This window comes from Mesocricetus auratus, unplaced genomic scaffold, assembly GCF_017639785.1.
Source record: "Mesocricetus auratus isolate SY011 unplaced genomic scaffold, BCM_Maur_2.0 Super-Scaffold_100040, whole genome shotgun sequence".
NCBI classification, from domain to species: Eukaryota; Metazoa; Chordata; class Mammalia; order Rodentia; family Cricetidae; genus Mesocricetus; species Mesocricetus auratus.
This window is the reverse complement of record NW_024429217.1, coordinates 4830358-4851431: the sequence shown is the minus strand read 5'-3', so window position 1 is coordinate 4851431 and position 21074 is coordinate 4830358. Positions and strand designations below refer to the sequence as shown.

General features: G+C 41.0%; 1 protein-coding gene across 5 annotated transcripts in view; it reads left to right on the top strand.

Annotated features, from left to right (window-relative positions):
• The window catches only part of Dync2h1 (dynein cytoplasmic 2 heavy chain 1), a 221568-nt gene that overhangs the window by 96262 nt on the left and 104232 nt on the right, over nt 1–21074 (top strand). For all 5 annotated transcript variants that reach the window (XM_040734715.1, XM_040734717.1, XM_040734714.1 and 2 more), the window contains exons 56-63: nt 915–1028; nt 1505–1665; nt 5733–5856; nt 6452–6573; nt 14514–14600; nt 16728–16854; nt 17415–17556; nt 18279–18388. In XM_040734715.1, coding sequence (XP_040590649.1) covers nt 915–1028; nt 1505–1665; nt 5733–5856; nt 6452–6573; nt 14514–14600; nt 16728–16854; nt 17415–17556; nt 18279–18388 — 987 coding nt within the window. The remainder of the gene's footprint in view (nt 1–914; nt 1029–1504; nt 1666–5732; nt 5857–6451; nt 6574–14513; nt 14601–16727; nt 16855–17414; nt 17557–18278; nt 18389–21074) is intronic.

The following is a 21074-nucleotide window of genomic DNA, read 5'->3' as shown; positions in this document are numbered from 1 at the left end:
ATTGTAAACTTAGATTAAAAGGGACTGTTCATCCATACTGGTTCATGGTGGGTTTTAGAGGACTTGCTTGCCATTTTCCATATTGTTCATACTCATGGTCCCAAGCCTTCAGGTGCCTCATGCTCATGTATATTAGTCATTCATGTATTAAATCAGTGTAGACCTGTGTGCAACTGATGTCTGCATTCTCCTTGTTAAATAGGTATCTCCTTTAGCTTATGCTCTCCTTCGGGCTTTGACATCTCCTCTGTTTAATACTTTCAAGATTCATGAAATACCTTTTAAGATCATATTTAGACTTTGGGGATATGCTCAGTTTAGTTACATTTCCTCAGCATCACCTTTCTTCTGTTGGTTTATTCCAAGGAAACGTGTGGTTCTTCCTTTGCCTGGGTGGCTTGCCTGCTTGCCTGCTGTATGCTTTGCCCTTGTCTGGCTCCACCTCCAGCCTCAGAGGGTAGTGAAGCTGCTCATCTCCTTTGTGTCCTGCAGCTGAATCTCTCCCTTGAGCTCCACTGTCCAGTTACCTATGGAATGTGCCCTTTCAGCATGGTTTTGCAGTTGCAGAATAAGGCAGGCTTGAGAATGAACTCAATGATTTTTCTATTCTGTGTTTCTATTTTGTTGATGGTGGTAAAATAGAGCTAAGTTTTAAAGGCAATGCATAGATCATACTAGACCTCTGTGCTATCATTCTGTTTTATCTATTTCTCAAATATACTTTCTAATTGTCCTGCTTGTTTTATTCATTTTTGTTGACCTTCAATTGAGAAACGCCTTCATCATGCTACTGACAAAAACTAATATAAATCTTAGGAAACACTATGTTAAAAAAGAGGGATGTTTTTGTTGTCATGCTTTTGAACACTGAGCACATTTTAAGTGATTATAATGTCGATTAACTATTCCTGCAGGATGCTAGTGAGCAAAAGACGGAGCTTGAGAAACTGAAACAGAAGATAGCAGAAGAAGTTGTGAAAATTGAAGAAAGAAAAAGTAAAATTGATGATGAATTAAAAGAAGTACAAGTAAGTTAAAAATACATGTTCTAGCTGAATGTGAGTGTTCCTTTCACATATTTGCCAACCATTGTATTTGAGCTTCAGGGTTATTTCATAGCACTGTTGCTAGTGTGGCCTGTGCCTGGCGTATTAGACGTGAAAGTAGAGTCAGCCAGGGGTGAATCAAGACAGGCTGTTTGTTAAATCTGTTTCTCCAGACTTGACCAAGTGACCAGACTTTTCCTACAATATAAATCCCTCTGCAAAATGGAAAAGTATCTCAAAGCAAATTAGATTTGCTAAATTAGGATGGTGCAATCATGGTGGCAAGATGTTTTACTTGATTACTGTGAACATTGTTTTCTTTGTGGGTTTAAAAGAGGAAGGCTGTTAGTAACTATTGTCATTACACTAAAATGCCAGTATGTATCACATGATGTGTAAAATGTTACTGATTTTTAAAAGCACATGTATTGACAGTTCCTGATGTATTTGTCTCTTAGCCTCTAGTCAATGAAGCTAAGCTAGCAGTTGGAAACATTAGGCCAGAGTCTCTTTCAGAAATCCGCTCACTACGCATGCCACCAGATGTAATCCGAGACATTCTTGAAGGAGTTTTGAGGTTAATGGGGATTTTTGATACATCATGGGTAAGCATGAAAAGGTAAGTTTTTTTTTAATTTGTACAAATGTTTTTTTTTTTTTTCACCAATGATCTTTACCTGCCTGCAGGCATATAGTTTTGGGTTACAGTTGTAGAGCTGTTTTCATGGCAGGGAGGGGTAGACCAGCTCACATCAAGCAGACCAAACATTTACTGCAGGTGATGTGTCCTTTATTCCTTCTGATGCTACACAGATAGGCTCGTGCTGCACAGCAACCCTCTGTGGCGGTCAGGGCTGTGCTTTAATCTCCCAGGAGTCCAGGAGCATCTCCATTCTCTCAAACGGATAATCAAGATCAACTATCTTAAGTTTCAACCTTTTGTCAGCTTGGCACCCAAACACATCTCCTTAAGCCATAGCGTTCTCCCCTCTTGGTCCCTGAAAGGCATTCCATCACAAAGTGTGTTCTGTTTCTACATGAGATCCCAGACTTGGTGGTTCTAGCATTGCTCAGAAGTCCAGAGTTTCTCCTGAGTCTCTAGGCAATCTTTTAGCTGTTAGTCCCTATAGAATTAAAAAGCAGGCTGTGTATACTTTGGACAAATAGTGACACAGTATAAGCATTGTACACAGAAGGAATTGGGACCCAAGCAAGTCTGCAAGCCAGCATGACAAACATTAAATTCCCCAGCTCCATGCAACAAGGGTTTGGGCAGTCCTGGCTACATTCAGCCTACATGGCCAATGTCTTGGGATGCGTTTCTGTCTGCGTTTTTCCATGTTTCTGCTACCTCTGCTTCCTTAGTTCTCCACTTCATCTTTAGCTTCACTCATTACCCTCTCAGGGTCTGCTGTAAATTCCATGGCTTCCAACACTTTCCTTTGAAATCCACTTGCCCCGTAATTCTTGCGTGCTGGATGCCTTCAAACCCTGCAATCATATGGACAATGCCACGTGTCCACTAGCTTAAACGTTAGCTGGGCCTCCTCAGATGATTGCCTCTGAATCCCTCAGTGACTGATCTCAGGGAAACACTGGTCATGGGGAGCAGTGTGAGAGCAGGGTACCACAGGGCTCTCCGCCCATGGCAGAGTCTGAGATGAGACCAAGCCTTTACAGCCTTGGTCTGCCGATGCTTGAGGTCATAGCAAACTTTATATGCCTTGTCGCAGGGCTGTGTGCTGTTTGTTGTTTCCTAATAGCCCCGATTCCTTCAGCTGACTGCTGATTATTAATTTATTACATTATTATATCACTGTTGTTATTTATTTATTGGCTACAGTCTTATTCAATATTTTGAGAAACTATAGGATTTTAAACTCTTTCTGCTCTGCTTTTTGCTCACAAAGCAGTCTGTGATAACCTGAATTCCGGGACACCTTGAAATTGTATCTGCCACATAGACTAAACTGTGACTTTTAACTGTATCTGCACACAGCCCCTCCAGCAGGGAGGAAGATGTGCCCAAGCTCCTGGCCACTGTCACCTTTGCAGTCTCCTGAGCCATCCTCTAAGCTTCCCTAGCAGCCCCGGACTTCTCTAGCCTACATCAACGAGCTTGTCTGGATTCCTCCCACTAAACTTCTCCAGAGGCTCTGCACCTCAGTATTAGGAGTGTTCCAGCCAGAATCCCACTCACTGTCAATTCTTATGCTCATTTTTCCATTTTTGACAGACAACGATGACTATGTGAAGTGAATGTTCTCATTCCATTTTTTTTTTTTTTACAGAAATTCAGTTTGAACAAGTTAAGTATCTTGTTCTAATCACTGCTGGAAAAATTTAAATTCAAGTCTGTCTGGCTTCCTATTTCATGGTCTTAGAGCTAAGGATCCCTGTGAGAGTTGATTTTTCCTCATCTAAAACCCAGACTTGGCTTAGTCTTCTGGGTCTTTATTCCCTGAGTCAGGATATCCCTTTCCCAAGACTTCATCTCTTAAGAAAGAGACGGATTGCTCTGACAGTGTTTCATGGTCACCCCATTTTTCCAGGTCTCACTTCTTTCATCATATATATTTATTTTTCAAGACAGGGTTTCTCTGTGGCTTTGGAGGCTGTCCTGAAACTTGCTCTTTTAGACCAGGCTGGTCTCAAACTCACAGAGATCCGCCTGCCTCTGCCTCCGGGGTGCTGGGTGCTGGGATTAAAGGCGTGCACCACCACCACCCAACTGTCTTAGTTACTCTTGAGTAGCTGCGATAAAATACTCTGTCAAAAGCCACTAAGAGAAAAAGGGCTTATGTAGTACCGGGTAGCACCCATCATGGTGAGGTTCTTGATGCAGGAGCCTGACACAGCTGGTTACATTAACTGCAGTGTCAGGAAGCAGAGGGAGAAAATGCTGGAGGTCAGCCTGCTTTCTCCAAGATCCTAGCCTATGTGGTTCTTCCCACTCAGATTACCTCATCTGGGTAATCCCTTCTAGGGATCGTAGAGCTAGCCTAATCCAGAGATCCCTGACAAAGCAAAGGCTTATCCCTTAGGTGACTGTAGACCCTGCCAGGTCATAATCAGTACTACCCTTACATCAGGTAAACCTCTAAGGCATGTTTTCCTTTATGTTTCCTTAGGACATAGGTATTTACACTGTGATAGCATCCCATAGTGAGGGTGTCCACCATAAAGGCAGGCCACTGTGATAGCATCCCATAGTGAGGGTGTCCACCATAAAGACAGTCCACTGTGATAGCATCCCATAGTGAAGATATCCACTATAATGACACTCCACTTGATAGCATCCCATAGTGAGGGTAGCTCACTGTGAAGGTGTCCAGATATTAGCATCTAACAATGAGGGCAAGCCCCCTCAGTGCATTCTACGGTGAGGGCACCCTATAGTGAGAGCAGAGCAGCCAACCGTGAGGGCATATTTCACAGTGGAAATTGAACTTGGTTATGAAAAGTAGACAAGTTCTTTCCCAAGTGACATCCATTTTCTTCATCTACAAAGCTCACGTAAGTGCCCACTAACCCATTATTATTCCCATTAGTCCTTCCTACTGTCTCTATTCCATTAGAAGACTGTCTCTAGGACAGCACTTATATCCACCTAGTTAGGTCTCTCCTTTTGGCCTTCCTGGAATGGGGCTCGCCTTCCTGAACAGCAGATGTCAGTAGATGCTACCGCTCCCTAGACAGAGTGAATGCTTATGCTGCAGTTGCATTGCCTCTGCCTCCTCTGCAACTGTGGCGGTCATGTAGCACTCTGGCACCTGTCTTGGGTTGGTCTACTTGCTGTGGTTGTCATCATGGCTGCCTAACAGGCTTTTCATGGACCATTCTTAATATTTCCTTTATTATTTCTCAAACTAACTTCTATCTAAATGTATAGTACACAGGTTATCCTGAAATTTCAAGATATGTGTGATCATCTCAGAATCTAAATTATCTTCTCTCTGCAAGTGACTATTCAGAGTGTTAACCGAGGAAGAGAGGAATGTCCAAGAATCTTGCCATCACATTTAAGAACTTATTTAACCCTTACATAGAAAAGCATTGCTATTTCACTACAGTTACTGATGAAGACAATGTAATCACTGTTCTGAGGGGCTTGTACTTTGGTGATGATTTAGAGAGAAGGGGGAAAGAGAGAAAGCAGGATGATGAAGGGACAGGAAGGTAAGAGAGAGACTCAGGGAGAAGTAAGGAGCTAGAATAATACAGACAGAAGCTATAAAGGACAGAATGAACAAGGCACGGGGCTGCATAGCTCCAAGTTTCCCCCAGAACATTGGTGTTGGGGTTTGTGCTGTTGGGTTCACACTAATGATAAGGAGTCATTTTTACTTCTGAGATAGAGGCTAGGGTAAGGGACACTCTAGGAAGTTTGTTGAGGACTAGATCATGGAGTATATAATGGTTGACATGCAGGGAGAGTGGACTTCCGGACAGTGTGATTCTCACACTGCATGTTCTTCTCCCGATTGTACACGGGACAGTGGATTGACTGCTTCACACTCTCAGAGCTTGGGTTTCTTGTTGAGTAAAACATAGTTATTATCTCTATGTTAAATCTTCATATCCTATTATTGTTAATTAATTAGCTTTAAGTACTATCCATACCATGTTTATTTAGAGAGAACAATTTTTAGTTGGCCATATTTGAATTATTGTGCCTCTTCCTAGCTTCCTTGCAAAAAGGGGTGTGAGAGAAGATATTGCAACTTTCGATGCACGGAACATCCCGAAGGAGATACGAGAGAGTGTGGAGGAGCTGCTCTTCAAAAACAAAGCCTCTTTTGATCCAAAGGTAGTTTGGTTTTTATGCTTTTTTTTAGGCTTTTCACTGTGGGATGCTCTGTTATTACCACTGTCTAGATGATCTAAAAGCTAAAATTAAGGCCAAGCATGTTTTCAAGTTTGCTGTCCTGCATGGGCTTCTGATCTAGCGCTTACCCTCAGCTTGTGCTCTTTGCTTTCTGTTCCCCTGTCATGAGCAGTGCAGCTTTCCCCTCCACTGGCTGCTTCTGGAGTCGTGGGCATCTCTTTCCTCAAACTTGGATTACATCTCAATAAAGTCTAACTTGAGTGATTCTGATACTTTTTAAACTCTTTATCTAAATGTTAGCTCTTCTTTGACACCAGTAATAGCTTTCAAAACTGCTCTCATTGATGAACACTTATCCCACGTAGAAGGAAAAGCGACACCTGCACTCTTTATAAAGGAGACAGAGCAGTCATGTTGTGCACGTGCGTGCTGCAAGATCCAGTGTGCTTAAAAGAGATTGACTTCACGCTGCAAGTAGAGTTCCAACTCTTACTTCTTTCCATGAATGCTCAAAGTGTCGACATTAACTTTCTGTTTGTTAAGTCAGGTGTGGGCTAATTTGTGATAACTCTTTCAGAATGCTAAGCGTGCCAGCACTGCAGCGGCGCCTTTGGCTGCTTGGGTTAAGGCCAATGTACAGTACTCCCATGTCTTAGAACGGATCCAGCCTCTGGAGACAGAGCAGTCAGGACTAGAGTCGTAAGTATAAAACAACGTACAGATGGTCTGACCTGCATTACCCTGGGTTTGATGCATGTATTATAGTGTTTGTGTTTATTTTTGTTTTGGGTGTTTGTTTTGCCTCAACTTTAAAGTGGCAGCTGACAAAGTAAGCTTTCAGATGAATGAGTGAAATCCGAAGGTAAGAATTGAACAGATCTAAACAGCAGCCGACTTGAGGATGGGCAGCAGAAGCCGCTGGCTCCCCTGTGTCCATCTTGCTGCTGGTGTGTGAACAGGCAGCGTGCTCCTCCTTCAGAAATCCAACATAGGAAAAGAATGGCTGGACATGTAGAACTTGTGCAATGTTATTTTCACATTGATGTTCTGGGAATATTTAAGATAGATTTCCCCAAACAGTGTCTGAGCACATAGGAAGAATACTCAAGTACTTAACTTTGTGATTACAGATACAACTTGCTGTTGTTATTAATTCTAAATGCAGACTAAGGTTTGTTGAAATTGTCATTAACTTTTGACATTACCTATAAACCCGTTCTAGAGAAAAATCACTGCTTAATTTTTTCAATATTATTTATATGGAAATTTTGTATTAAGTTATTCGTTTAATATTTTGATAATGAAAATATTTTATTTGTGAGACATGTATTATATTAGTTTATTGTTTGTCCGCACATCTTTTTCTTGTTCTCCTTCTTCTTACTCACTGGAGACTGAGCCCCAGATCTCGGACTTTATGACCAGAAGACACGCAGCGCGCTGCATCCATCCCTCTGCCGACTTTGAGCACAGACCCGGAAGCGTGGCCGCTGAGCCGGAAGCGTGGCCGCTGAGCTCGTGCCTTTCTTTGTTCCTAGTGATTCTTCTTGACTCACTCTTCTAGAGTCCTGCTGAAAGCTGCTCTCTCGGACCTTCTGGTTGTCATTGTTCTGGGCGATTCCTCTGCTTCTTTTCCTTGCTCCATCATTATATTATGAATTCTTTTTGTGTTTTAGCTCCTTGTTTTGCTCAGATATATCTTTTAGCTCTTCCCTATGAAAATGTACATGAGACAAAAAGTATTTTAAGTTCTTCACATGTTTATTCTTTTATCATACATGTTCAGTATCAGAGTGGCTTGTATGTAGTGATTTTGATGGGCTCATTCCTGTGGTCTGTGACAGGTTCAGCATCACCTTGGTTTCTGTTAAATGAGTGGGGAGGGCTTGCAGTCCATTTGTACTGAACCTTAAAGCAATGTCATTGCACACACTGAAGTCCAACTGTAAGTGAGTGTCAGTGTTACAGCTTTGGAGCTGCAAAGATAGCCTGATTTATCGGGAAGCCAGGCTACCTAGAGCCACAGCAGGACGGCTCTGGAGGCGTAGAGCTTCAGTAGCACAGCTCAGCCCTGGAGGGAACGGCTACCTGAAGCTGGGGTGCGGTGCATGATGGTCTCCACCCAGGATATAACAATCCTGCGTCTCTCCTAGAGGAGGCCATCACAGCTGAGGGAACAGCCTGGCAGAGCTCTCTCATCCACTTCGTCCTCAGCCCATGATGTTACTTGTGCTGCACTCTGCTAAAGAGGAAGCCCCGGCAGAAATGTAGCAATCTCCTTTGACTCCAGCAAAAAGTTCTTACTTTTCTGCTTAGCTTTGCTCAGCACCCCTAAGGGACATCTCAGCAAGGTTCCTCTATATTCTGTGCTGGCGAATGAAGATCTTCACCCAAGACTCTTGAGAAAGTGATGTATTTGGGAAAGAAGCATCTAGGAGAGTGGGTGCCTCTGCCAGGGTGGGTAGGACAGCCAGCAACTGAACAGGCAGAGGGGCTTATACAGGGCCTCTTAGGGGCGGAGTTTCCCAGGGAGCTTCTCTGCTCAGGGTTGGGTTGTTTAGTTGGTCAGGGGCAGAGATGGCTCTGATTTCAGGTCCATACTGTTCTTTCACTGGTCGCTTTTAGCCTTTTGGCTCTAATTTTAGGGCCAGGGCTTATTTCTTTTACTGGCTCTGACATAGCCCGAAGTATGTTTCTTTGGCTCTGGTTTCAGAGTCTGTATATTTCTTAGGGTCTGGGTTCAGGGATAAAAGTGTTTCTTTTGCTGGCTCTGGGTTCAGAGCCAGAATGGGTTTCTATGACTGGCTCTTTTGCTCTATACCAACCCCTCGTCAGCTGCTGCAGAACCCCATTTCTGCTGGCTTCCAGAGTGCAGCTTTGCTTTTGAAAAGCTGTGCTATTTGTTCCTTCATGCTTTGTATGTGTTTTTTCTCTTTGGAAGTTTTTAGAACCCTGTTTCTGAGTTGAGAGTTTTTACAGTTTTGGGGGGATATATCAGTGTCCCTGTTGCTTATGGAGATGATTGTTATTCCTTCAGTAGTTCCTTTTGTACCTGTCAGCATCCATCGGGGCATACTAGACTGCAGATCTGTGAAACCACCCCTCAAGGAACTGCAGCACGATTCAGCTAGTTGCAGAGGAGTTTGGTTCTGGGGTATTATATTCCTCCAGCAAGTTCTCTCTTCCGTTCTTGGTACTTTCAGTTCATTTGCAAATGAACTGCCCATTTCACAGGTGCACTTAGATTTCAATTCTAGACAGCACAGTGCTTTTTAAATTATTATTATTATTTAAATTAATTTTTATTTAAATGAAAACAATCTTATTTTATATACCAATCCCAGTTCCCTCTCCCTCCCATCCTGCCTATCCCCCCCATCCTGCCTCCATTCACTCCTCAGGAAGGGTGAGTCCTCCAAAGGGGGATCATCAAAGTCTGTCACATCATTTTGGGCAGGACCTAGGCCCTCCCCCATGTGTATAGGCTGAGAGAGTCTCCCTTTATGGGGAATGGGCTCCTCAAGTCCATTCATACACTAGGGGTAAATAATGGGTTCCACTAGTAGAGGTCCCATAGACTACCCAGGCCTCCTAGCTGACACCCACATTCAGGGGCCTGGTTTGGTCCTATGCTGGTTCCCCAGATGTTAGACTGGGGTCTATGAGCTCCCACTTGTTCAGATCAGCTGTTTCTGTGGATTTTCCCAGCATGGTATTGACCCCTTTGATCATCATTCCTCCCTCTCTGCAACTGGATTCCAGGAGTTCTGCTCAGTACTAAGCTGTGAATCTTCTACTTCCATCAGCTACTGAATGAAGGCTCTTTGATGGCATTTAAGGTAGTCATCAATCTTATTATAGGGGAAGGACATTTAAGGTAGCCCCTCCACCATCACTTAGATTCTTAGTTGGGGTCATCCTTGTGGATTCCTGGAGATTTCCCTTGTGCCAGGTTTTTGGTTAAGCCCATAATGGCTTCCTCTATTAAGGTGTTTCTTTCCTTGCTCTCCTTCTCTGTTCTTCCACCAACTCGACCATTCTGATCCCTCATGTTCTCCTCCCCCTTCCCTTCTCCTCTCCTTTTTCCTACCACCCTCCCCTCTCCCCCCAATCTCCTAATTTGCTCAGGAGATCTTGTCCCTTTCCCCTTCTCTGAGGGGCCATCTATGTCTATCTTAGGGTCCTCCTTGTTTTCTAGCTTCTCTGGGGTTGTGAACTGTAGGCTAGTTATCCTTTGCTCAATATCTAATAGCCACTTATGAGTGAATACATACCATGTTTGTCTTTCTGTGTCTGGGTTACCTCACTCAGGATGGTTTCTTCTAGTTCCAGCCATTTGCCTGCAAATTTCAGGCATCATTGTTTGTTTGTTTTCTCGCTGAGTAGTACTCCATTGTGTAAATGTAACACATATTCTTTATCCATTCTTCAGTTGAGGGGCATCTAGGTTGCTTCCAGGTTCTGGCTATTACAAATAATGCTGCTATGAACGTAGTTGAACAGATGTCCTTGTGATATGAATGTGCATCCTTTGGGTATATGCCCAAGAGTGGAATTGCTGGATCTTGTGGTAGACTGATTCACATTTTCCTGAGGAACCACCATACTGATTTCCAAAGTGGCTGTATGAGTTGGCATTCCCACCAGCAGTGGAGGAGGGTTCCCCTTTCTCCACATCCTCTCCAGCATAGACTATCTTTGGTGTTTTTGATTTTAGTCATTCTGGCAGGAGTTAGATGGTATCTCAGACTTGTTTTGATTTGCATTTCCCTGATGGCTAAGGATGTTGAGCACTTTCTTAAGTGTGTCTCAGTCATTTTAGATTCCTCTATTGAGAATTCTCTATTTAGTTCTATACCCCGTGTTTTAATTTGATTGTTTGGTGTTTTGGTGACTAGCTTCTTGAGTTCTTTGCATATTTTGGAAATCAGCCCTCTGTTAGATGTGGGGGTGGCTGCTGTTTTGTCTTATTGACTGTGTCCTTTGCCTTACAGAAGCTTCTCATTTCCAGAAGGTCCCATTTATTAATTGCCGATCTCAGTGTTTGTGCTACTGGTGTTTTATGTTCAGTACTTGGTCTCCTGAGACAATTCGTTCAAGGGTACTTCCCACCTTCTAAGAGGTTCAGTGTGGCTGGATTTATGTTGAGGCCTTTGATCCATTTGGACTTGAGTTTTGTGCATGGCGATACATTTGGATCTATCTGCAGTCTTCTGCATGCCAGCATCCAGTTATGCCAACACCATTTGTTGAAGATGCTTTCTTTTTTCCATTGTATAATTTTAGCTTCTTTGTCAAAAAATCAGATGTTCATAGGTGTGTGGATTAATATCAGGATCTTCTATTTGATTCCATTGGTCTACCTGTCTGGTTTTGTGACAATATCAAGCACTTTTCCTTACTATACCTCTGTAGTAGAGCTTGAAGTCAAGATTGGCAATGCCTTTGAGTTCCTTTATTGTACAGGGTTGTTTTTGGCTATCTTGGGTCTTTTGTTTTTCCATATAAAGTTGACAATTGTTCTTTCAAGGTCTGTGAAGAATTGTGCTGGGATGTCAATGGGGATTGCATTGACTCTGTAGATTGCTTTTGGGACGATTACCCTTTTTACTGTGTTGATCCTACCTATCCAAGAGCATGGAAGATCTTTCCATTTTCTGTTATCTTCAGTTTCTTTCTTTAAAGACTCAAAGTTCTTGTCATACAGGTCTTTCACTTGTTTGGTTAGAGTTACCCCAAGATGTTTTATGTTGTTTGTGGCTATTGTGAAGGGTGATTTTTTTGTTCTCGGCCTATTTATTGTCTATATATAGGAGGGCTACTATAATTTCTTGAATTAATCTTGTATCCTGCCACTTTGCTGAAGGTGTGTATCAGCTGTAGGAGTTCCCTGGTAGAATTCTCTGGGTCGCTTAGTTAGACTATCATATCGTCTGCAAATAGTGAAAGATTGACTTCTTCCTTTCCAATCTGCATCCCTTTGATCTTCTTTTGTTGTCTTATTGCTCTAGCTAGAACTTCAAGTACAATATTGAAGAGGTATGGGGAGAGGGGACAGCCTTGTCTTTTTCCTGATTTTTAGAGGAATGGCATTGAGTTTCTCTCCATTTAGTTTGATGTTGGCTGTTGACTTTCTGTATATTGCCTTTATTATGTTTAGGCATGTTCCTTTTATCCCTGATCTCTTCAAGACCTTTATCATGAAGGGGTGTTGGATTTTTTCAAAGGCTTTTTCAGCATCTAATGAGATGATCATGTGGGTTTTCTTTTTTAGTTTGTTTATAAGGTGGATTACATTGACAGATTTTCATAAGTCGAACCATACCTGCATCCCTGGGATGAAGACTACTTGCTCATGGTGGATGATTTTTCTGATGTGTTCTTGAATTCGACTTGTCAGTATTTTATTGAGGGTTTTTTGCATCAGTGTTAATGAAGGAGATTGGTCTATAGTTCTCTTCCTTAGTTGTATCTTTGTGTAGTTTGGGTACCAAGGTAATTGTAACCTGGTGAAATGAGTTTGGCAATGCCTCATCTGCTTCTGTTGTGTGAACAATTTGAGGAGTAGTGGTGTTAGCTCTTCTTTGAAATTCTGGTAGAATTCTGCACTGAAACCATCTGGCTTTAGACTTTTTTTTGGTTGGGAGACTTTGATGACTTATTTCATTAGTGGTTATAGGTACATATAAATTACTTATCTCTTCTTGATTTAATTTTGGTAAGTGATACTTATCCCAAAAATTGTCCATTTACTTTAAATTTTCGAATTTTGTGGAGTACAGGTTTTCACAGTATGACCTGATGATTCTCTGGATTTCCTCAGTGTCTGTTCTTATGTCCCCCTTTTCATGTCTGGTTTTGTTAATTCGCATGTTCTTTCTCTACCTTTTAGTTAGTTAGGATAAAGGTTTGTTGAGTTGATTTTCTCGAAGAACCAACTCTTTGTTTCATTGATTCTTTGTATTGTTTTCTTTGTTTATACTTTATGGATTTCAGCACTCAATTTGATTATTTCCTGGCATCTACTCCTCCTGGGTGAGTTTGCTTCTTTCTGTTCTAAAGCTTTCAGGTGTGCTGCTAATCCTCTAGTGTGAATATTCTCTAGTTTCTTTATGTGGGCGCTTAGTGCTATGAACTTTCTTTTAGCACTGCTTTCAAAGTGTCCCATAGGTTTGGGGATTTTTTGCCCTTATTTTCATTGAATTCTAGGAAACCTTTTGTTTCTCTCTTCCTTGACTCAGGATTGATGCAATTGAGCATTGTTCATTTTCCATGAGTTTGTCGGCTTTCTGCAATTTGTATTGTTGTTGAATTCTAACTTTAAACCATGGTGATCTGATAAGATACGGGTGCTTATTCCAGATTTTTTGGTATCTGTTGAAGTTTGCTTTGTTGCTGAGTATGTGGTCTATTTTTGAGACGGTTCCGTGGGGTGCTGAGAAGAAGGTATATGATGACACTTTGTGCAAAATAGAGAAAGGTGTCCACAGGAAGACCTTTGGTCCAGGGATTTGGCATTTAGTGTACAGAGCACCTGCCTGCCTTCCACACCTGTGCTCCTGTGTTCCAGTTTCTCAGAGCTCTTCCCATTGCTGCACTTTCTGTTTGTGTTCCCAGTGCCCTTTTAGTCTCTTCCAATTTCCCTTTTTTTCTCCGACATTCTCTCTATCCACTTGAGGATGTAATTTTTATTTCACTCTTCTTCCTGGCCTTAGTACTTCCTCCTGTAATGATGTGTTCGTTTGCTTTCTTTGGTTCTGGTTAAGAAGCTTTCTTGGCATGCACAGTCATTGACTTTGAGAAATCAACATGCAATCGTAGACACTAGAATATGTGGTTTGTGTTCTCCTACTTCTCATGTGAGGTGTAAACTACTGTTTAGGTGTGGGTTGGCCAGGGAATGACCACTCTTCAGTTCTGGGGGGGTGCCTTTTAGACTGAGTGTAGCATTCACTTTTCCCGTTTGGAAGTGTCATGTCTTGTATACATGGTGTTAGCAGGTCTAGGTAGAGTTGGGTGGATTGCTGGCTGGATGTGCTGAATTCTGGGTTGGCTTAAAAGTCCACATTTAGGGAAGGGATGCAGTTGAGATGTAGCTTTCAGTGCATCCTACGACTTTTGGGCATGCTTGTGTCTTTAGCTTTCCTATTCCTTTCAGCGACAATTGCTGCTTACCTTCTCTTAGCAGTTTGGAATTCTGCTTATTTTATTGTTCTTTCTCTGAGGTGTCTCATTTTTGCTTTTTTATTCTGGGCTATCAGTCTTTATTTTCCAAAGTTTATTGAAAGTTTTGCTTTGCCAAACCTTTAAGTTCTCTTTATCATATATGCAGGGTGTACATATTTATTTCATTTGTATCATTTTGTACTGTTTTGAAAGAAGATAGATGAACATGCTTACTGTTTTTCTCTTCAGAATCTATATGCACAAGTCTTTTAAAATACATGTTCCAGTAAACAATATGAGTTATATGAAAAGATTCACTTTTAGTTTTTGCATTGCTTCATCAATCTATGTAGAAATGTCATAACACTCAACTGTGGTGGTTCTGTCACATTTCCTGTGATGTCACTTCCTAATGTGCTGTTTAATATTGAAATCTAAAGTAGAATGATGTCTAACATCGAATCATATTTTAGGAATTTAAAGAAAACTGAAGATAGAAAAAGGAAGCTAGAAGATCTTCTTAACTCTGTTGGTCAAAAAGTGTCCGAACTCAAAGAAAAGTAAGTTCAGTTTGGAATTGCAGCATGTCTCAGCTAGCTTTCAGTGTTTTCACATCCTATCTGTAACTGTTGTTTTCTCCTCATTGAGATAGGTGTAGAGTAACTGAGAAGCGTTTCTTACTTAGTAGCTATATGATTGCTCATGTGTGTGGTCCCATTGGGATATGTACAAAAAGGTAAGAGTTCAAGATTATTCTTGGCTGCAAGGCTAGCTAGGGGGCAGCCTGGGCTACACAAGACCCTGTGTGAAAAAAAAACAGTAAATGTGGTACTAGAGATCAAAATTAGGGTCTTGTTCTTGCTAGGGAAAACTCTGCTAATCTTAGAAAACTAGTATAAAAATTTACCTTAGAAATTGTATGTCACATTTCCTTTTTGTCATGGGAATGTGGGGAATGATGGTGGCAGACATCCCAGCATGGACATGTGGCTTTCACATGTTCCTGCACAGATGAACATACCTGCACAGTGTACTCATGCATGTATAGACACTCACAAAAGACTTAAAATCTGACACGTAGATAGTATGTGAGAGATGACACACAGTGGACCAGATATTTCATTTTGGTGGGCAGATATTTGAGAGGATTTGGTCAAGAAGTAAGGTGAGAGGAAGAAAGTGGGTAGAAGATGTCCAAGGAGATTTTGAAGATAGAATATGTTATGATCATGGAAAAGTTGGTATGGTAGCAGAGAGGATTGTACAACTCAAATAGGAAGAAGGACTGTTGTAGACGGGTTCATTCCTAGGATGTGGGCCTTGAGTAAACACCGGAAGAAGCCTGGTGCAGGGGCTGTCCCGTCCTCGAGTATAGACTGACGTACTGAGTTTCCGTGCAGAGGACTGGCCCCAGGGCTTGGTGTTTGGGGTGTGTCCACCACTGAGTGCAGCTAGAGCAAGAATGGAAGGGTTATATATATATGTGTCTGTACACTTGTCTGTCTAGTAATATATATGTGTTTGTACACTTGTCTGTCTAGTAATATATATGTGTTTGTACACTTGTCTGTCTAGTAATATATATGTGTGTGTACACTTGTCTGTCTAGTAATATATATGTGTGTGTACACTTGTCTGTCTAGTAATATATATGTGTGTGTACACTTGTCTGTCTAGTAATATATATGTGTGTGTACACTTGTCTGTCTTATTAATATATATGTGTCTGTACACTTGTCTGTCTAGTAATATATATGTGTTTGTACACTTGTCTGTCTAGTAATATATATGTGTCTGTACACTTGTCTGTCTAGTAATATATATGTGTTTGTATACTTGTCTGCCTTATTAATATATATGTGTTTGTATACTTGTCTGCCTTATTAATATATATGTGTTTGTATACTTGTCTGCCTTATTAATATATATGTGTTTGTACACTTGTCTGTCTTATTAATATATATGTGTTTGTACACTTGTCTGTCTTATTAATATATATGTGTTTGTACACTTGTCTGTCTAGTAATATATATGTGTTTGTACACTTGTCTGTCTAGTAATATATATGTGTCTGTACACTTCTCTGCCTTATTAATATATATTTGTCTGTATACTTGTCTGTCTTATTAATATATATGTGTTTGTTTACTTGTCTGTCTTATTAATATATATGCGTTTGTATACTTGTCTGTCTTATTAATATATATGTGTTTGTACACTTGTCTGTCTTATTAATATATATGTGTTTGTCTACTTGTCTGTCTTATTAATATATATGTGTTTGTCTACTTATCTGTCTTATTAATATATATGTGTTTGTCTACTTGTCTGCCTTATTATGGTATTTCTCACACACACACACACACACACACACACACACACACACACACACTCACACACACACACACACACAGTCCCAAGAATGGAAGGGTTATGTATATGTGTTTGTATACTTGTCCGTCTTATTAATGGTATTTCTCTCTCTCACACACACACAGTCAGTATGTCCCAAGGATAAGTTTTGTTTCTCTGATTGTATGGTAATGTTTTCTTAGATTTCAGAAAGTTTTATGTATATATGTTTGTATACTTGTCTGTCTTATTAATGGTATTTCACACACATACACACATAATCAGTATGTCACAAGGATTAGTTTTGTTTCTGATTAGGGGTGATGTTTTCTTAGATTTCAGAGCAGGACTTCAGAAGCTACCAAGCTTGAAGCTGAAGTCAGCAAGGCACAGGAGACAGTCAAAGCTGCAGAAGTCCTGATCAGCCAGCTGGACAGAGAACACCGGCGATGGAATGCACAGGTTTGTCTAGGAAGAGAGCCACAGACACAAGAGGCCTGGGTGTAATGAGTTGATTTGTTTAAAAAAAAAAAAAGGAACTCTAGAAAAATACCCGTTAGCTTATAGCTGGCCTTTGACAAATAATGTAAGTAAACTCATCTTTGACCAAAGTGTTTTTTAATAAACATACTTTAGGAAAGTATCCTGTTTCCCTTTGGCTTGCCCATGTTGTTGAGGAGAAGGGCAGGGAGGGCAATGATCTGAGGAACTTTATACAACAATAAGGTTTTTCAACACTGTTCACCAGTCATTTCTTATTGATATGTTCATGATTTCACTATTGGTAACTTTCTGTTTAATATTTTAAATGTAATTGTGGGGGAGCATGCATATAAAACATGTCTATTTATATATGTCTTATATCTCAAACTCTTAAAATCTTTGAGTTCTTACTGATCTTTTGCGATTTTGGTGATGAAGTTGTCCAGGTGTTAATATCTAAGTGAATGCTGGCCTCTGTTCCTAACTGGGAAGCTCTCCTGTCTAGTGAGGGAGTGTCTCAATGCACTGTCTTCTTCCAGGTAGCTGAGATATCAGAGGAGTTAGCCACCCTCCCCAAAAGGGCTCAGCTGGCAGCTGCATTCGTAACCTACCTCTCCGCTGCTCCGGAAGCCCTCAGGAAGAACTGTCTGGAAGAGTGGACCAAGGCAGCTGCTCTAGAGAGTCAGTATTACATTTCAGCACACCAATAAATCCACCTTTGTTCCTTTTACTTCTCTTAAATGTTTTTTTCTATATGCCATCAGGGATAGTATGATTACTTCAGATTTGCTAAATCTCACAGATTTTTTGTTTTTGTAAATTTGCTTCATTGTAAGTTTTCTACTTCTACACATCCATATAAGAAACAGATCTCCACCTGAATTATTTTTCATTTTCACAAATGTAGCAAAATTAACATTAATTTCACATGCCAAAATGAATGAAATGGAAGGCTCTGACTTTTCTTCTGAATTTTGTGGTTTTCAAAACTTACTGTGGCTGTGAAACATTTACTTAGAAGTAATTCATGAATTCTGCTCATTTTCACTTACTTGTTTGTTTGTTTATTTATTATATAGTGTTCTGCCTGGATGTATGCCTGCAGGCCAGAAAAGGGCACCAGATCTCATTACCATGTGGTTGCTGGGAATTGAACTCAGGACCTATGGGAGGGCAGGCAGTGCTCTTAACTGCTGAGCCATCTCTCCAGCCATCATTTTCACTTTGTACAAAGCTTTTTCCTGGGTTTCTGTTGTAGTGCACAGGAATGGGCCTGAGGCCAAGACATGCCGCAGGCCTCCTGTGCTGGGCTGTCTGTCAGGCATTGGCCGCCATGGTTGCTAGAGTGCCAGTCTGTCAGGTGCTGCTGCTATGGTGACTGCTTGATGTCTTTGGCTTTTCAGAATTCGATCTACGGAGATTTCTCTGTACTGAAAGTGAGCAGCTCATCTGGAAAAGTGAAGGTCTTCCATCTGACGACCTCTCCATAGAGAACGCCCTTGTGATCCTACAGGTAACTGGTGAGGCTGACTCAGAGACACTGGTGCAGGGTGAACACTCTATAGTCCTTGTGGCTGCTCTCTTTTTAGTTCAATACAGCGGCAAATATGCTGGTAACTGCTGCTCAATGTAATTATTTTCAGCTTAGTATAAAAGTATAAGCTAAGATAGCCTTTATGATGATAAAATACTCAAAGTTGAATTTTCTAGTAGTAATAGTTGTATTATGGAGAACCCTGAAGTATCTCATGCTCTCTTTCTTTCATAAATTTTGTATTTCAGTTTAATGTACCACACAAAATTCTATAGTGAGATGAAAGTTTTGGGTTATAAGGTAGAAATGAACATCTGTACATTTTAGAAAATTGTTTCATGTATTATGTGTTCTTAGAGTTGAAAATACTTTCTTGGCAGCGAATATGAAAGCCATACTCAAAGCGGTGTTTACAAACATCATAAACTAAAAATGTATCACATTGTCCAGTTTCATGTATGTACCTGGTCCATTCTGTGTCCTGTTTCCTCAGACTCCTTTCTTTCTCTCTCGGTCACCCCATGGCCGCCCCAGTGGGCCCCCTTCTCACATTAGTGCCTGTTTGTTTTGTTTTACGAGTCGATGAACAGATTACAAACTTCAGGTGAAGTTTGGTCTTGTCACTACCTTGGTGTGCCTTTCTCAGTGTTTTACATTGGCTTATTGAGTGTGTGCGTACTTACATGGAGGTTAGAAGACGAAGACGCCGTGCAGAAGCCTCTCCCCTTCTTTTGTGTGAGCAGGCGTGGGGCCAGCGCCTTCACCTCAGCTGTCCTGAAAAGTGCATGCTAGCTTTCCTCCCGAGTGATGGCATCCGGTTTATTGTCTCGATAGGTTCTACTTTACAGCACCAGCATTGCCTCTCCTTTCTGTAACCCTTTTTCGTGAGCATAAATCTTTTTCTTTTCTCTACTTTAGTATCCTACCCCGCCGTGTGTGTGTGTGTGTGTGTGTGTGTGTATGTGTGTATCAAATGCATGAAATATTTTATATGATTCTTGGTTTGGATCCTCTAATTTGCTTTATTAGACCTATTAATTGCTGTGCATACTTCAGTCCAGGTGTGTTGCCTGGAAGAAGACGCTGACTGCAAATTGAATGGTTTTCTTAATTTAATTTTGCTGTTTTTGAACAGTTTATTATCTTCTCTTGTACTGAAATAAACACCTGGAGCTCCAGTTGCTTCTGTAGACAAGGCGCTGTGTCAGGGTGTTGCCCTATATAGTCTTCTGTCGTGTCACACCCGGGGTATTTCTGTCATGCTTGTCATACTTATGACTCCCCTTTAAGGTTTTGGACTCATATTCCTTCTTCTCATTTCAGTTATCCAGAAAGTCATAATTTGCAAATGTTAGTAAGTCTGGCATAGTGGCACACTCATGCTGTCCTAACCTGAAAGATTAAAGCAGGAGAATTTTGAGGAGTTCAAGGTCATTGTAGTTTACATATGCATAGTAAAATGATATCTCAAAAACCCAAAGCAAAACAAAACATAAGCAGATCCCCCCAAGAGCTATGATGGTTTAAGAATTATTTCCTAAGAATGAGCAATGGGGGAGGTAAGCCTTTAGCAGACAGGTTTATGAGGAAATATATGTATATATCCTAAAAGACAACTTTATCTTCAGAATTGGGTTTCATAATCAATATGGGAACTTGCCTGTGAGCTTAATTTTATTAACAAGCTTATATTTAAATTCCATTTAATATTGACAATTTCTTTTGAATATTTAGGCACACTCCTAATACTCCTTCATCCTCCCACCCCCCAAATCACTTGGAAAGTAGATTAGGATGAACTTGCCGTTATGGTCAACATTGTATCCCAAGTCTATGATATGTTAGGTCAGAAATATGTTGTAGTTAAATGTGTGATTGGGAAACACATGTTTAGTAACATCTATAAACATACTAGGTGAGGTTTGTAAAATGAATTCTCTAAGGATTACTCGAATCTCATATTATCCAGGCTGGCCTTGGACTTGCTATGTAGCTGATCTTTCTGACTCTGTTCACAATACTAGTATCAGGTATAGGCCTATATCAACATGCTGGCTCCCTTTGTCTTAAGAAGTAGATAGATTTGGTCACAGATAGCTTGTCTCAACCTTTCAGTAACATTGGCGTTTGCCGACTTCACATTGATTTCAGTTTGTTTCCAGAATAAAAATCTACCCCTTCCTCATCTGCCTACCCCACATCCTGTTAATCTTCTGAAAGGACCCAGATGAGCCTCTTTAGTTTTCTGTGCAGTGACAGGTGACCTCTATGTGAACACGACCCTATCAGATACCCCGTGTGTGCTTTCTTTAGGAGGTAGCATGATCTTAGACTGGTGAGTCCAGGTGTAGACCTGTTACTGTCTCCCGAATTTTTCAGTTGACTATTCTCCAGTCTCACTAAATACATTTTCCAGCTATCTCCAGAGCCGTCATGTTTGCTTGCATTCCCTTCTGTGGCTTCATTTTGCACTAAAGAAGTATACAGTGCCAGCCAGCGTCTTCCCTTTGTGTTGCTTGTTTCCTAGTCTTGGAAATGTAAATATGCTAAGCACAGTGTTTCCATTTGTGTGTGCCAATGACTGGCCATTGCCTGCAGTTTAAAATCGTCATCATTGTAATGTTGTAAGTACGCACGGCATGTGAGGCGTGGCATAGAAAGTTCT